This window comes from Desmodus rotundus, chromosome 1 (genome assembly GCF_022682495.2).
Source record: "Desmodus rotundus isolate HL8 chromosome 1, HLdesRot8A.1, whole genome shotgun sequence".
NCBI classification, from domain to species: Eukaryota; Metazoa; Chordata; class Mammalia; order Chiroptera; family Phyllostomidae; genus Desmodus; species Desmodus rotundus.
This window is the reverse complement of record NC_071387.1, coordinates 118,511,327-118,529,823: the sequence shown is the minus strand read 5'-3', so window position 1 is coordinate 118,529,823 and position 18,497 is coordinate 118,511,327. Positions and strand designations below refer to the sequence as shown.

At 41.5% G+C, this 18,497-nt stretch overlaps 1 protein-coding gene across 1 annotated transcript in view; it reads right to left on the bottom strand.

Annotated features, from left to right (window-relative positions):
- LOC112314830 (general transcription factor II-I repeat domain-containing protein 2B) overlaps positions 1-18,497 on the bottom strand; it is a 62,536-nt gene that overhangs the window by 9,952 nt on the left and 34,087 nt on the right. The window contains exons 10-11 of the mRNA XM_053929856.1: positions 8,788-8,844; positions 5,801-5,863 (exon numbers count right to left, since the gene is read on the bottom strand). Of these exons, the coding sequence (XP_053785831.1) occupies positions 5,801-5,863; positions 8,788-8,844 (120 nt within the window). The remainder of the gene's footprint in view (positions 1-5,800; positions 5,864-8,787; positions 8,845-18,497) is intronic.

Sequence of the window (18,497 nt, the reverse complement as noted above, 5' to 3'; positions counted from 1 at the left end):
CTGAATTTTCCCCCTTAATGCTTAAGTAGTATATGCTTGCTGTGGAGAATTAGGGAAATAGGGAGGGTAAAAGGAGGAAAAGTTGAATCCTGCATATAGTTCTTTTTGCATTTTCTTTTATGTATTTTTTCCTATATATTAATTTTTAAACATTTTTTTTATTTTTCAATTACAGTTGACATACAAATATATTGGTTTCAGGTGTACCACATAGTAATTAGGCATTTATATAGCTTATGACATGTTTACCCAATAAATCTAGTACCCATCTGACACCATAGTTATTACATTATTATTGACTATATTCCCTGGACTACATCCCCATGACTATTTTGTAACTACCAATCTGTATTTCGTAATCCCGCCCCCTTTTTCACCCCTTCCTTCAACATCCCTCCCACCTGGCAACCATCAAAATGTTCTCTGTATCTATGAGTTTCTGTTTTGTTTGTTCATTTGTCCTTTAGATTCCACACATAAGTGGTATCACGTGGTATTTGTCTTTCTCTGACTCATTTCACTTCGCCTAATAAACCCCCTCTAGGCCCATCCATGCAGATGGCAAGATTTCACTCTTTTTTGTGGCATCGTATATGCAAAGTTACTTTATTTATTGACAGACACTTGGGTTGCTTCCACATCTTGGCTATTGTGAATAATGCTGCAGTAAACATAGGGATGCATATGTCTTTTCGAATTAGTGTTTAAGGTTTCTTTGGATAAATACCCAGAAGCGGAATTGCTGGGTCCTTCTTTGTGTGTCTTTTTTTTTTCTCCCCCCACTGCTCCCTCCCTGCTGGTTATTGTTGGACTGTTCTTTTTTTTAACATTTTTTAAAATTGTTCAAGTAGAGTTTTCTGCTTTCCCCCCCACCCCTCCCTACCACCCCCTTCTTTGTCTCTTCTTATAGCCTTGTTTTAAAGTCTGTTTTGTCTGGTATGAGAATTATTACCCCAGATTTTCTTTCGTTTCCATTTTCATGGAATATCTTTTTCCACCCCTTTACTTTCAGCCTGTATGTGGCTTTTGATCTGAAGTGAGTCTCTTGAAGACACCAGATGCAAGCATCTTATTTTCTTATTTATTCAGCCACTCTATGTCTTTTGATTGGCACGTTTAATCCATTTGCATTTTAATTAACTGTTGATAGATATGTAGCTATTGCCATTTTATTATTCAGTTTTTGATCTCCTCCTCCTCCACCTCCTTCTTAAAGAAGTTCCTTTAACATTTCTTGTAATACTGATTTGGTGGTCATGAATTCCTTTAGCTTTTTCTTATCTGAGAAGCTCTTTATCTGTCCTTCAATACTAAATGACAGCTTTGCTGGGTAGAGCAGTGATTTTCAAGTGGTGTTCTGCAGAAAACTTTAAAACACGCAATACCTTACTATTCAGTCAGGGACACTAACCTCTTTTCCTGTAGACTGTCAAATAAAAAAAATGACAACAGCCAATACAACAACAGTTGTCCAGTGTGCATTAATCAAAATTATACCTATTATTTTTGTCAGATTGGCAAAAAATAGTTTTTGGTGTGCTGACAAATTTTAGTAATTAGTTCATGTGTGCCATGAGATGAAAAAGGTTGAAAATCACTGGGGTAGAGTAATCTTGGTTGTAGGTCTTTGCTTTTCATGACTGAATCCTTCTTGCCAGTCACATCTTGCCCACAAAGTTTCTTTTGAGAAATCAGTTGATAATGTTATGGGAGCTCCCTTGTAGGTAACTAACTGCTTTTCTCTTGCTGCTTTTAAGATTCTCTCTTTACGTTTAATTTTTTTGCATTTTAATTATGGTGTGTCTTGGTGTGGGCCTCTTTGGGTTCATCTTGTTTGGGGCTCTCTGTGCTTCCTGGGCTTGTATGTCTATTTCATTCACCAGGTAAGGGAAGTTTTCAGTCATTATTTCTTCAAATAGGTATTTGTTTATTTAAAAATATTTTATTTATTCATTTTTAGAGAGAGGGGAAGACAAGGAGAGAAACATCAATGTGTGGTTGCCTCTCGTTCACTCTGGCCTGGGGACCTGGCCCACAACCCAAGCATGTGCCCTGACTGTGAATCAAACTGGCAACCCTTTGGTTCCCAGTCCACGCTCAATCCACTGAGCTACACCAGCCAGGGCTCAAATAGGTTTTTAATTCCTTGCAGTCTCTCTTCTCCCTCTGGTACCCCTCTGAAGCGATTGTTGGTACACCTGAAGTTGTCACAGAGGCCCCTTAAAGTACCATCATTTGTTTGGATTCTTGTTTCCTTTTGCTGCTCTGGTCGGGTGTTCTCTGCGACCTAATCTTCCAAATCACTGATTTGATTCTCTGCATCATCTAATCCACTGCCGATTCACTGCAGTGTATTCTCACTTCAGTTATTGTATTCTTCATTTCTGAGTGGCTCTTTTTTGTTTCCTATCTCCATTTTTATGTTTCCTATCTCTTTTTAAAAATCATGTTTATAGATTTTAAAGAGAGAAGAAGGAAGTGAGAGAGAGAAACATCAATCGGTTGCCTCCCATACGCACGAATGGGGATTAAACCCGCAACCTTGGCATGTGCCCTGACTGGGAATCCAACTCCTGACCTTTTGGTGTATGGGTCGACGCTCCAACCACCTAAGCCACACCAGCCAGGGCTGTTTCCTATCTCTTTGCTGAAGTCCTCACTGAGATCATTGAGCATCCTTATATTCAGTGTTTTGAATGCTGCATCTGGTAGATTGCTTGTCTCCATTTTGTTCAACTCTTTTTCTGGAGTTCTGTGCTATTCTTTCATTTGGGACATGTTTGTCTCCTCATTTTGGCTGCCTCCCTGTGTGCATGTTTGGGTTTTTTTCTATATATTAGGTAGAGCTTCTGTGTCTCCCAGTCTTGGTAGCATGGTCTTATGTAGTAGGTGTCCTGTCAGGCCAACTGGTGCAAGTTTCCCTGGTCACCTGAGCTGCCGCTCCAGGTGTGTCCCTTCTGTGTGTTGTATGTGCCTTCCTGTTGTAGTTGAGTTTTGACTGCTGTTGGCACTTCAGTGGGAGGTTGACTGCCTCCCAGGCTGATCGGCTGTGAGGACTGGCTGAGACAACAGAGGAGGAGCTGTTGTGCAGGGGTGACCTTATGGAGCCAGCTTCACTTCGGCAGGGCTCTGGTGCTGCTGAGTCTGCCCTTTAGGTTCATTTGCTGAGGTGGTTGGGTGCTGCTCTGTCGTGGTCTGAAGATGGCCACCAGGTGTGCTGGTTCTGGGACCTCTAAGGAGGCGTTTTGGTGCAGGTCAAGTTCAGCCACTGTCTGTGCCCTGCCTGGGGCCACTTGGTATGAGCTTCGAAGTGATCTGCAGATGGTTGTCACTTGTGCTGGGCTTGGAGTTGCCTGGGAGAGGCTCGGCTGCAAACTGAGGCTGGCTGCCGGTAGTCCAGGCTTGAGGCTGCTTAGCAAGAGATACGGGCACACTGAGGCCAGATGCTGCTTGTTTGGGTGAACCTTTGAGAGATTTTAGGAAAGTCTGCAGTGTGAAGACAAAAGATGGGCCATTTGCATGGAAAAGCCAGTGAAAGAGGCTTGGGCCCGCAAGTTGGGTAGGTGGGGGTCTCAGGGAATCAACAGGTCAGGACGAAGGGTATTAGCCAGGTTGATGGAGACTCAGGGCCCTTGCCTGTACTTGTGGGCTGTGGTGGGAGGGAGGAGAGGGAAAGCTCAACAAAGGAGCAATGTGTCTTGCTAGCACTTCTGTCTGGGAGAAAGCTGTCCCTCCAGTTCTTGTCCTGGAACCAAACAATTCAGTCCCTTCCCATACGTCCCTGGTGCCTTCTAAGCTGCTGGCCCAGCACTGGAGCTCAGAGCCAGTGAGTCTGAGTAAGTCGATGTGCAGACTCTTTAAGAGGAACACCTGTAACTCCAGCCGCCCTCTGTCTCACTCAACCACAACCTCCGCTGGTTTCACAGCCAGAAGTTATAGGGACTTCTCTTCCTGGCACTGGAACCCTGGACTGGGGAGCCTGGTGTGGGGCTGGGATCCCTCGCTCCTCAGGGGGCACCTCTGAAGCCAAGATATCCCTTCAGATTGAAACTGCCACATGTAGGTGTGGGACCAGCCCATTCTATATCTCTGCCTACTACACCGGTCTGAATGTGGCTTCTTTACATCCTTAGTTATAAGTCTCCTGTTCGGCCAGCCGTCAGGGGGTTCTCAGTGATGGTTGTTCCGTAGTTTAGTTGTAATTCTGACGTGGTTGTGGGAGGAGGCGAGCACAGTGTTTTCCTACTCTGCCATCCTGACCGGAAGCCAGTACACTAATTTTTCTAAACAAAATTGAGATTCCCACAGTACACCGTGACGTCTCTTAGTCCCCTCTGATTTGTGTACAGTTTGTCCTGAGCCAGACTGTTTGGTTTCTTGCTGAACGTACGTGAGCATTTTTCCAAATGGATCACCACGAGCCATTCTCTACCTGCTGGGCACTTATATTGCCCCTACTTTTTCTCTGTTATAAATGACAAGAGAGGTTTTCTTCCCCCTAAAATAATCAACTTAATGAAACCATTTTTAGAATTCAAAAAAGTGAAGTACATCGGAACAATCAAATTAGGATGCGAATATGCATTCAATCTCAAAATTTCCCGTCGTGGCAAAACCAGTTCAGACACTGTGATGTTTCAAGGGAAGTATTATTATATATAAATAGAAAGGACTCACTCAAAAAAAAAAAAGTAAATACAACTTTGAGGGCATAAATGTTTACTTTCAAAGCACGATTTGGGTATACTATCACCCAAATACTTCTTGTTAAATCACGTTTCCAATGGGAAAATGATAAAATTGCTATTTTATAATTCAGATTTTACTAATGCTATTTTATAATTCAGATTTTCCTAGTTCAAAATCACATCTGTTCATATAAGTGAGATTCTATTAAATGTTAAGATAGAATTATATACCTAATGACCTTAATTCTGAGACCTCATTAACATTCCTAAATACATAAAATAAAAGAACTTCTCATATTAGGAAGACACTATGGATCAGCTCATATATTCCAGCATCAGAGATAAAAATGTTTTTAGCAAATTATTAAGTGGATCACAGTGAAAGAAAATAGGTACATTCTTTTAACCAAATGGGTTGAAAATCCACAAACTCCAGGATAAATGGTCTCATTTGTATGAATAAAAAATGTTTTTAAGAATTTTTAATTGTAAAGAATACCCTTAGAATATGTTTATAACTATTAGGTGTAGTTTTTACACAAACATCAAACAAAAAATACAGTTACCCCAATAAATTTAATTTAAAAAAAAGATTTAGTTTTAATAAAATATTATGCCACATTAAAAAAAACCAAACAGGTTGTATTTTAAAGAAAATAATCTTACATAGTGGTTTGTATAAATCTTTTTAAAATCACACTTTCAAGTTTACTTACTCTGATACTTGCACTTAAACTGAGCTCACTGATTCCAGGCCTGGTTGGTTGTAACTTTTGAGCTGTTGGTCACACTCCAGTAAGAGAGGAACATTTCTGAGTGAACCGGCCCCTTCCTTCCCCGCCCCCTCCTCTGCCCCTCCCCCTTCATTTCATTCTCAGTGGGATGGAGTGCCATTTGCCCCCCCACCCCCCCCCCCCCGTGGCCCAGTTGCTAATCTGCATGCCCTAATTCAAAGTCTAAAAAGCCCAAAGCACCGTGTACTTGATGGGAACACGTGCTGCTCTCGTCATACATGCACACACATCAGTTTCCATCTTTCCCCCGCAATAATGCTTTAAGAAATGAAAACTGTACTTAGCAGTGTGAACGTGAGGAAGCTTTCAGCAACTAACCTTCAACTTTCACCTTGGCTTCAGGGTCCTCATTCGATTCTGAAGGGACAAGCTGAGTCGAATCTTGAAAAAAAAATTTCTAAAATGACATTCATTATTATGTATTCTCATGTTCCAACATTTTACTGCTCTTACACAAAAAATGTAGCTTATCCTGTAATTTTAAATACATTTTGTACTTAATACAGGTAACTTTAATTTTAGAAGGGATAAAAGGGTAATAAAGGATAATCTGGTAAGGGGTAAGAGGAAATAAGAAACTTTTAGACATTATCCAATAACACGGAGTTACCCGCACTAATGGACACCGAATATCCTTCTATTTGAGCTTTTCTTGCTGTCATCAGGAATTACCAGGATAAAGAAAGAGCTGCCTGCTTTGGTTAACAGCTCCGCTCTGACCCTGCTGGCAGCCCCTGGCTGTGCACAGTCTACGTTGCACAGAAGCACAGCCGAGTTCTCTGGTGGACAAGAATTATGACAGATTACTACGTTTTACGTGCGGATAAAAACCTGGTTAGATCACCTCATTTAACACTGGCTTATTTGGGAAAGATCTGGCAAAGCTTACATTAATTGTTAGCAAAGGAAGAAAGACGAGAACTCAAAACTGATTTTAGCTGTCTTGCTATTGTACTATTGTTATGTGAGATGTAACCCTGGGGCAGAATGGGTGAGGGGATACAGGACCTCTCTGTACTATTCTTGCAGCGTCTTGTGAATCTATAATTATTTCAAAATGAAAAAAGAAATCAAGCTAATTCAGCTTTATCAAAAATGGGCTTCCCACTATAGTGTGATAATAAAAATGTCTTCAGAAATAAAGTAATTCAAAGGCCAACATTCAATGAAGTCTTCCTGACCTCACTCAACACCAATTCTAATACTGTTTCTTACGTATGTTCTTTTCCTAAATATAACCTATCCATTAAAAAAAATGACCAAACAACATCTTAGGCTTTAAAAAAGGGAAGTAAAATGTTATAGGGGAGGAACAGATTTCAACGGAATTCAAAATAATTGTCCTCCCTCACATTTAGAGAGGATCAGAGACAGCACTGAAGCAAAAGAGAAAAACAAAAAAATAAATGGGAGAATTCTGTCACATGCTCTGGCATGGATGGACCCGAGGCATTATGCTCGGTGAAATAAGTCAGTCACAGTTGGACAAATACTATAAAGTTCCGCTTACATGAGGCTTCTAGAGGAGTCAAATCCACAGAGACAAAGCAGAACGGGGTGCCAGGGCAGGAGGGAAGGGGTTCTTTAATGGAATAGAGTCGCAAAATGAACAGTTCTCAGGCTTTGTTTCACAACCACGTGAACATACTCAACACTTAGGGCTCGGCCAGTACTGAACTGCACATTTAACAGCAGTTATGATGGTAAATTTTATGTTATGTGGTTTTTACCACAATTAAAAAATATATATATATACAGGGTCCTGCACAAATAATGCCCCTTTTTTATTACAAAATCTTTTATTACAAAACCATAAGCATGTAATTCTGTAACAAAACAATATCACACTCAAGCACACCACATGACATTTTAGATGAAATGTTCAAATTAAAACTATAAATTACCACACCCACATTATTACCCTACCAACCACACTCAAGCAGGCGTTACTTCTGCAGGACCCTGTATATAATTCATAAAAATAAACAGAAGTTAAATAATGACAGAATTAACTTGTTCTCTTGGTTTAAAGCAATTAAGTTCAAACGACTAATGCTATGAGCGAACGAGCAATTCTAAGACCAGACTGGAGTGCAGTGTGTCCTCTGGCAAAATCTATCCAGATTCTTTTAGGTCAGCGGACTGGACAAATGGCTCAGGGGGCCATGGGAACTGTCGTCCTCAATAAAGAACCCCAGACCCCAAGTCTGAGAAGCTATTAAAAAGACTGCAACTGTAATAGAATAACAATAAAAAATGATTAAAATATAAAATAAAAAGACTGCAAGTCAGCTCCTTGGAGAATGCTTTTGACTTAGAGAGAAATACAGATCATTTTCCTGCTAAGACAGATGCACAACTCCTGAAAACAAGGTCGTCTTGCCTGTAAAGTGACAAAGACGTTCCACGCCTCTAGATTGGGAGAGGAAGTTTACTTTATTAATGTTACTGGGGACATATACAAACCATTTTAAGAGTTCAGGCCTTCAGTATGAGGCTCAAGATTCATAAGTGAACGGAAGTATTATAAAATTTTAGTTCTAATTCAAGAATTTCCTAAGCTGTGGCAGGGTGGCTCAGTTGGTTGGAGCATCTTCCCGTAGATGGAAAGGTTGCGGGTTGGATCCCCAGTTGGGGTGAGTACAGGAGGCAACCCATCCATGTTTCTCTCTCTCTCTCTCCTTCTGCTTCCTCTTTCTAAAATCATTAAACATATCCTAGGGTGAGAATAAAAAAAAGAATTTCCTATAATACTTTTCAACTCAGTTCAGAAGAATTTGGGCATGCCCATTGAAAAGACAAAATGAAATAAAGCAAAAAATGGCGCCAGTGCTGACTTTTTTTAACCACTTAACTTCTACATCCAGGTGTTTTAAGCAGAATCACTTAGAGATAAGGAAGTAAGAGAGTGAGAGCGTTCCTAACGTTACATCTTATTCTCTGACTGGTGTGGCTCAGTGGATTGAGCACTGGCCTGTGAACCAAAGGGTCACTGGTTCGATTCCCAGGCAGGGCACATGCCTGGGTTGCTGGCCATGTCCCCAGAAGAGGGCTCTCAAGAGGCAACCACAGATTTATGTTTCTCTCCCTCTCTTTCTCTCTCCCTTCCCCTCTCTCTAAAAATAAACAAATAAAATCTTTAAAAAATAACATTACATCTTAGGACTCAGTCAGTTTTCTAAGAAAGCACACCAGGAAGTCCCCTTCTTTATTTTCAAACATGGGTTTGAAAGAGCGTGTTCTCTGTAAAATATTGTAGACTGAAAAAAACATGTGTATATAATAAAATGCTTTGTTTTTCTAACCTTCCATTGGCAATTCCATTTCTATTACTTCACTGATTGCAGAGGAATGATGGCTTTCTGAAAGGAAAGCAAACAATGTATTAATAAGGTGGAAATACAAATTTAAAAAAAGAAGTAATTTAAAACAATACAAATAATTCAAGACCTGCACTGGAATGTACATGAAATACTTTGACTCCTTAAATAAAATTTGCACAAACGATCCTTTCTTTATATTTGTCTTTGTTCCTTTATTTGCTCTGTGGAAAAATTTCAAACCTACAAAACAGAGAGATGGTACAAAGAAGCCACGTGCCCACCCCCCAGCGCCACCCACTATCCACTCATGGGATCCCGTTTCACCCGAGCCCACCCCGCCCCAGCCCTGCTCGTGGTTTCCAGTAAATCCCAGATATGGTAGAATTCAATGCACAAATGCTGTGTGGGTGCCAGTGAGACTACAACTCTCCTCCTTCAGCATCACCCCAGTATCATGATGACTCCCCAAATTAACAATTATTCTGTATCTCATCTCATATCTAGTCATTGTTCAAGTTTCTCAATTGTCTCATAAATGTTTTTTTCTAAAAAGAGCTTTTTATTTTGAAGTAGTTTTAAACTTACAGAGAAGTTGCAAAACTAAAACAAAAGATCTATATACCCTTTACTCAGATGACATGTTAACATTTTACCGTTTCCTTTATTATTTGTAACTTTTCCTCCCCCCCACCCCAATCTATCTATATGGGAGAGATAGCTTCTCCCCAAACTGTTTGAGGGAAAGTCACAAACACCATGGCCCTTTATCTCAAAATACTTCAGTGATTATTTCCTAAGAATAGGGATATTCTCTTATACGATCACATTATAGTTACAAAAATCACAGCATTGCCGTGGCTGGTGTGATTTAGTGGATTGAGTGCCAGCCTGCGAACCACAGGGTTGCAGGTTCAATTCCCAGTCTAGGGCATACGCCTGGGTCGTGGGCCAGGCCCCCCGTAGGGGGCGCACAAGAGGCAACCACACACTGATGTTTCTCTCCCTCTCTTTCTCCTTCCTTTCCCCTCTCTCTAATAAATAAAATCTTTTAAAAATAAAAAAATCACAGCATTTAACATTGGGACAAATACTTTTATTTATTCTATCATTCATATTCCAATTTTGTCAGCTGCCCCCAATGTCTTTTACAGCTCTTCCCCTTTCTGTAGAGCGTCCAGTCCGAGAGCAGGACGGTTTTTGTGTTGTCATGTCCCTCTGAGTTCCCTTTGATCTGCAGCAGTTCCATAGTCTGCTTTGATATTTACGGCATTGCCACTTTTTAAGGCTAGAAACCCCCGCCCCCCATAGAATGCTCCTCATTTTGAGCTCGTCTGATGTTTCTTCATGGTATGATTCAGGTTTTCCACTTTCGGCCAGAAAACCGCCTAGATGATGGTGTATCCTCCTCAGGGTACCACATCTGGAGGCCTGTGATGTCTGCTATAGACTAAATGTGTCCCCTCAAAATTCCTATGTTGAAATCTTAACCCCCAATGCTATGGTACTTAGAGCTGGGACCTTTCCAGGGTGATTGGGTCACGAGGGTGGAGCCCTCATGAATGGCATTAGTGTCCTCATAAAAGAGATGCCAGGGAGGTCTTCTGTCCCTTCCACATGGGAGGATACAATGAGATGATCATGTATGAACCAGGAAGTGGGTCCTCACCAGACACTGGATCTGCCAGCACCTTGATCTTAGACTTCCCAGCCTCCAGAACTGTGAGAAATAAATGTCTGTTGTTTCTAAGCCCCCTGACCTACGGTATTCTGTTACAGCAGCCTGGACTGACTGAGAGAGTTCATCTCTCTCTCTCTCTGCTGATGTGAAATTTAATAATCTGATCAAGGTGTTCTTTGATTTCTCCACTGTATAATTACTGTTTTTCTCCTCCCTCTTGCAACTGACAAGCAATTTTAAGATCGTGTGAGTCTCCCACTCCTAAATTTCTCTCTAGATTTAGTGTCCACTGATGATTCCTTCTTGATCCAATCTTTTATTATAATGGTTAAAAAATAATGATTTTCCAATTCCAGCATTCCCGCCATTTACCCGTCATCATTTGGCATTCCACAGGAAGCAGTCTTTTTGCAGTTGGCTTGTCAAATCCGGACCCCAACAAAGCCCACACATTGCATCTGGCTGAAATGCCTCTTAAATCTCTATTACTGCAGAACAGGTTTCTCTCCATTAAAAAACCCCCAAAACCTTGCAATTATATGATGAGGAAATCAGCACATATGGCTTGTCGCGTTTCCCCCATTCTGGAGTTTACTGCCTGCGTCCTTGTGGTGTGTTTTCCTGTGTCCCCGCATTTCCTGCAAATTGGTAGTTAGGTCTAGAGGCTGGATCAGACTTAGGTTTGATTGGGGGGGCCAGGATCCCAAAGGTGGACTTCACACTAGGTCCCGTCAGGAGGTACACAACACCGGGTCACCTCTACTTTGTAAGGTTAACATTGGGCCAGTGAGTTAGCACCTGCCAGCCTGATCCGCTTGTGGTAAAGTCCGAATGGTTCTAACGGCCACCGGTGATTATGGCTGAGAGGCATTGTTGCTTTGGGGGTTGCAAAATGGGAACATCTTATGACTTCTTTTGAAAGCCTTATGTTTTATTCCCCAAAGTTCTTCTAAGAGAGAGAGGAGGAATTCAGCAGTACTTTATTTACTAGGCAAAAGACCATCATTGTGGTTTTTATTATCAGTGACCCTAATATATTAACTGATGCCTGTGTGTCAGCAACAACAAGAAACCCGAAAGCCTTGCTTTTATGCTTTTCTTGCATCCTTTTCCTCACTGTGAAGGGCAGACATGGACATGGCACTTAACTGACAGAAAGGTTTTCTTCCAGTGAGTAGCAAAAAGAAACCTGCCAGTCACGGCTGCCCAGGGTGAGATGAATAACAGCGTGGGACTCTAGTTCCCACTCTCGTGGCTGAAATCAGAGCTACTGAGGCCTTAGGGGAAGACTCCTCACATGTCTCAAACCGGACACTTACAGACAACTGTGTTGTGGGAGGACCCACAGCCTGACATCACAGTTAACTTTGTTTATTTACCAATTCTGCAATTATTTGAAGAGAGCTGTTTTCCTCTTTCCAGCCTCTTGCCCATGTTTGGTCATTTTGGAAGGGAAGGAGCAGGAGGGAGGCTGAGGCCGCCCACACAGACCAGGACAGCCCCCTGTGGGCCCTCCCACCCGCACTCATGTGAGGCTGGGTACTCACAGGCCCTCGGCCCCCTTAACCCATGACTCCCACTGCCTCGTTAAACCTCTGGTGCACCGCTGCGCAGGCTCTGTGGTCACAGGAAAGACAAGTTAATCTTGGGCTGCTCACAGGCAGAACAGATACAGGGAAGGCCTTTCTTTTCTTTCTTTCTTTTAAAGATCCTTACTTATTTATTTATTTTTAGAGAGGGGAAGGGAGGAAGAGAAGCAGAGAAACATCAATGTGTGGTTTCCTCTCACATGTCCCCTATTGGGGACCTGGCCTGCAACCCAGGCATATGCCCTGACTGGGAATTGAACCAGCGACCCTTTGGTTCATAGGCCGGCACTCAATCCACTGAGCCACACCAGCCAGGACTCTTTCTTTTTTTTTAATGTTAGACATTTTATTATTTTTATTTTTCAAAAAATCCTCACTTGAGGATGGGACGGCCTTTCAACAGCTAAAGGGCACAGTGTGACAACTGAGTTTGCAAACTGCTGCATCAGTTCACCTATTTCTGCCACAATTCAGTTGAAGATCAAGCTTAGGGGGGCTCTAGGGATCTGAGGGCTGATCAGGAAAGAGATATGACCACGAGGTGGCGCTAGCACACACAGCTTTATCTGGGTGACTCTGACGGGTTCAGGGGTGGAAAAAGTCCCTCACAGAATGAAAGGTCCTGAGCTTCAGTGCAGGGACCAACACGCAGAAAGGTGAGCGGCAAGGGAATGCCCAGGGAGAGGGAGACAGGAATGGGGCTTATGTGTCTAAGCAACATTGTTCACGGATGGGGGCGTCTCTGGGTCAGAGAGCTGTGGGGGGGAAGTAGTGCTGGTCGTCCTTACAGTCCTGGGGTTTCCCTCACCTCATCCCTAGCAGATGTTGGGTGTACTTGGAGCTTGGCACCAGCAGGCTTTTGAGCTAATGCCTCAGTCTGCTGTGAAGAGGTAAACAACGTAGGGGCCAACACGCAGAGGCCGTCTTTGGCTCGTTACAGAACACCAAGTAAATTCAACACTGCACCATCAAACTGTTCATGCTGGGTGACATGGAGCCACAAATAATTCGAAATATAAACTGCTTAAATATAAAGTCCATTATATGACTTTACCAAACGGAAGCAGAGGTAAATAATTTAAAAACAAATTGCTTCTTGTTAGGTTCAAGTGTAAGCAAGATAAAGTTTACATGAAAACAAAAGTAGGCCAATGTATTTCTTTCCCTCCTCTTCCATTTAAAAAGTCAAAATCCAGAGCTCACTAGCACACGTGGTAAAGCCAGTGCACAGTCTCTCTAAAACATGTGCTGGCGCAGTGAGAGAGGGGACATTGAAATACTTCAGGGTGAGGGATTTCTCATCAGCAGAGTAACTCTCTTGAAGGACCTGCTTGGAGTACAAATTCAGTCATCAAATTTGGGCTAAAAATGTAGCATAGAGGCCATTTCCTAAAGAAAAAAGGCAAAGTTAAAAACAAACGAGCGGCGATGAAGTTCTGAAGCGCGCTACCACAGGGACGAGCCGTGAGCACAAACCAGGCACAGAAACACGGGTGCCGCACAACTTCACTTACACGAGGTACTCAGAACAGGCGAAGTCGGAGGCAAACAGTAAAATGGTGCTTGCCAGGGACAGAGAGGAGAGAAGGGGGAGTCGCTGTTTAATGGGTGTGGGGTTTTCTTTGTGAAGATGATAAAGTTCTGGAGATGGATAGTGGTGATCGTCACACAACAGTGTGAATGCATTGATGTCCCTTACCCGAGCATTTAAAAATGGTTAAAATAATTCTACTACAATAATATATGAAAAAGGAAGTGAGTGACCAGAAGCAAATGTTGATTTCCGGTCAAGATGGTGGCACAGGTAAACACGGCTCACCTCCTTGCACAAAAACATCAAAATCACAACTACAATATAGAACAACCATCACTCAGAACCATCAGAAATCTAGCTGAACGGAAGGAAGTCTGACAACTATGGAATTAAAAAACCACATCCATCCAGACTGGTAGGAGGGGCAGAATGCAGAACGGGCTGGTTCCAAAGCCACATGTGGCAGATTAAAATTTGGGAGCAGGGGGTCCCAGCCCCACACCCAGCCTCCCAGCACAGGGTTCCAGTGCCAGGAAGATAAGTCCCCACAATTTATGGCTGCAAAAACCAGCAGGGATTGAGTTGGTGTAAGAAACTTCTGGAGTCCCAAGCAGTTCCTGTTAAAGAACCCACACATGGACACCTACTCAGACTCACTCCCTCTGAGCTGCCGCACCAGGGTAGCAGCTTGAAAGGCACCAGTGGCATAAACGGAGGAACTGAAGTGTTAGTATCAAGGCAAGAGCCGGGGGGACAGCTTTCTCCCAGACAGAAAGGAAGGCACAGGCCATTCTGAAACCTCCCTCCAGAGAGCCACAGAGCAGGCTGGTGCAATATCTGAGACTCCAACAACTTGGCTAACACTGTTTGCTCTGCTCTGGAGATCCCCAGAGACTGTCCCACCCAAATTACAGGCCCACCCAGGCTGCTTTTCCATATGAATGGCTGGTCTTGGCTCATGTTTCACAACTTCCTAATTCCTCTCATATAAGTAACAGCTGGCCTCAGTGAGCCACCAGACACTGTACCTCTTGCTAAATGGCCCCAGGCCTCAAACTAGCAATAAGTAGCCCCCATCTCAGATTGCTTTAAAGCTCAGGGAGGGTGGCCCCGGGGCAAAACACAGGTGGGAGCTGACCTTGGCCCGCACCACCCAGGAAACCCCAGAGCCTGGGCACCCAATGGACAGCTACAGACCATGTTGGAGCACAACCACCCTGCCCCTGCACAGATGATCTTCCACGGAGGTCAGAGGTTGGTGGTCAGTGGTCACAGGCAGTCCTTGCAGCTGAATGGCCTGGGTAAATCCCTCCCATTGACCTGCCAACAGCAATCAAGGCTCAGCTACAAGAGGAGGGTGTACTCAGCCCATATGAAGGGCACACCTTGAGTACCCAGACTGGGTATTAGGGGAGGCTGTGCCACTGGACCCTACAGGACATCTGCTACATTAGGCCACACTACCAAGACAGGGCATCATAGTAGCTCTACATAACACATCGAAATAAACACAGGGAGACTGCCAAAATGAGGAGACAAAGAAACATGACCCAAATGAAAGAACAGATCAAAACTCCAGAAAAAGAACTAAACAAAATGGAGATAAGCAATCTATCAGATACAGAGTTCAAAACACTGGTTATAAGGATGCTCGAGGAACTTAGAAAGTCAACAGCATAAAAAGATCCAATCAGAAACAAAGGGTACACTAATTGACATAAAGAACACTTTATAAGGAAACAACAGTAGAATGGAGGAAGCCGATAATGAAATCAATTATTTGGAACACAAGGAAGCAAAAAACAACCAAGCAGAACAAGAGGAAAAAAGAATTAAAAAAATGAGGATAGTACAAGCAGCCTCAGGGACAACTTCAAGCATTCCCACATTCGTATCATAGTTGTGCCAGAAGGAGAAGAGAAAGAGCAAGAAATTAGAAATCTATTTGAAAAAACAATGAAAGAAAATTTCCCTAATTTGGTGAAGGAGATAGACATGCAAGTCCAGGAAGAACAGAGAGTCCCAAACAAGATGGATGCAAAGAGGACCACTCCAGGACACATCATAATTAAAATGCCAAAGGTTAAAGATAAAGGGAGAATCTTAAAAGCAACCAGAGAAAGGAAATTAGTTACCTCCAGGGGAGTTCTCATCAGACTTTCAGCTGATTTCTGAAAAGAAACTTTGTAGGCAAGAAGAGATTGGCAAGAAATATTCAAAGTCATGAGAAGCAGGGGCCTACAGCTAAGATTGCTCTACCCAGCAAAGCTATCATTTAAAATCAAAGGGCAGATAAAAGAGCTTCAGACAAGAAAAAAATGAAAGGAGTTCATCATTACCAAACCATTATTATATGAAATGTTAAAGGGACTTATTTAAGAAAAAGAAACAGATCAAAACTATGAACAATAAAATAGACATAAATATGTATCTATCAACAATTGAATCTAAAAAACAAACTAAGCAAACAAGAAGAACAGAGACGGAATCATAGATATGTACAGCATTTTGATGGTTGCCAGGTGGGAGGGGTTGTGGGGGAATGGGTGAAGAGGTGAGGGGATTAAGAAGTACAAATAGGTAGTTACAGAATAGCCATGGGGATATAAAGTACAGCACAGGAAATGAGTAGCTGAAGAACCTATATGCATGACCCATGGACGTGAACAATGGTGTGGGGATTGCCTGAGGGAGTGGGGGGTGCTGGGTGGAGGGGCGCAAAGGAGGAAAAATCTGGACAAGTATAATAGCATAATCAATAAGATATAATTTTTTAAAAAGGATGCCTAATGTCCATTTACCAACAGAGCAAGGATGCTAGTAAATTTATCCATAGACACTTGTAACAAAAATATTTTCCGGGTCTAGAGATTTAACAGCGAAAATCATACATAGTGAGTAGGTATCAAATGTGTTGAAAATGATCTGATAATCAGTTTTTTCAATTCAAAAGTTAAAATTATTCACAAATTTTATTTTATACAGATTTATACAGATCATAGATACAAGTTAACCTTATGTTGAATCTTACTTTTTAAGATATATTCACTTACCATAAAATTCATCCTTTTAAAAGTATAGAAATCATCGGTTTTCTATAAATTCACAAGGTTGCACAACCATTATCACTATCTATTCCTACAACTGTTTCATCACCCCAAAACAAGCCTTGTACCCAGTAGGAGTCACTCCCCACTCTCTTCTTGCTCTAGATCCTTGTAACCACAAATATGCTTTGTCTCTATGGATTTGCCTGTTGTGGACATTTCATGTAAATGTGTTCATACAATATGTAGTTTTTTCGTATCTGGTTTCTCTTAGCATGTTTTCAAGGTTCATCCAGGTTACAGCATGTATCACTAATTCATTCTTTTATATGGCTGAATAACATTCTGTTGTATGGATAGACCACATTTCGTCTATCCATTCATCAGTTGATTTAACACTTGGGTTATTTCCATCTTTTGGCTACTGAGAATAATGTACAAGTTTTTGTTTAGGCAGATGTCTTCAGTTTTCTTAGGTACATACGTAGAATTGTATATATATCTAAGAGTGGAATCGCTGAGTCCTACAGTAACTCTCTAATTTATTGAGGAGCTTCCGAACTATCCTCAAAAGTGGCCAGACCATTTTGCATTTCCACCAGAACTGTATGAGGCTCACAATTCCTCCGTATCTTCACTGACACTTGTTATTGTCTGCCTTTGAAATTACTGTCACCCTAGTGGGCATGAAGTAATATTTCATTGTGTTTTGGTTTGTGTATCCTTAATGATTAGTTATGTTGAGCATCTTTCCACATGCATACTGGCCACCTGTATAGCTTTGGAGAAATGTCTATTTAAATCATTTGCCCATTTCTAAATTGGATAGTTTGTATTTTTTATTGTTGGGTCGAGAGAGTTCTTACATTTTCTGCATACTGAATCTTGACAGATATATAATTTGCAAATATTTTCGCCCATTCTGTTGATGGTTTTTCACTTTCCTGATAGTATTTTTTGAAGCACAGTGTTTTTAATTTTGGTGAAGTTCAATTTATCTATTTCTTCTTTGGCTGCTTGTGCTTTAGGTATGATATCTAAGAAACCATCGCCCAATCCAAGGTCACAAAGATGTACATCTATGTTTTCTTCTAAAAGTGTTCGATTCGTTTTGAATTAATTTTGTATATGATGCGAGGTAGAGATCCAGATTTACTCTTTTGCATGTGAATATCCAGTTGTTCGAATACCTTTTTTGAAATGACTATTCTTTTCTTATTGAACTGTCTTGGTACCCCTAGTTAAAATAAATTTTCAAATTTATGGTTTACTTCTGGACTATTGATTCATGTCTTACCCTTAAGCCAGTTCCACAGAAGGTTGATTATTTTAGTTTTGTAACGGATTAAAAAAAATCCTCACACTCTTGATTTTAGAGAGAAAGAGAGTAAGAGAGAGAAAGAGAGAGAGAAACATAGATAGATAGAAACATCTGTCAGTTGCCTCCCATACACACCCTGACTGGGGATTGAACTTGCAACCTAGGTATGTGCCCTGACCAGGAATCAAACCTGCAACTCTTTTTGGTGCTCGGGATAATGCTCCAACCAACTGAGCCACCTGGCCGGGGATGTAGTAGGTTTTGAAACCAAGAAGTTTGTGTATTCCAATTTTGTTCTTTTTTCATTAACAATTTTCAAATTTTTATTTAATAAAGTGTATTGTAAAAATTATGGAAAAGTTCATAGATCATAGAAGATATTTGTATCATATAAACTGACAATGTTACATGAATAAGGTACATTTGTTATAATTAAGAAAGCAATATTGATATATTGTTAGCTAAAATCCATAGTTATTCAAATTTTATTTATTTATACCTAATGTTCTTTTTGTTCCAGGAT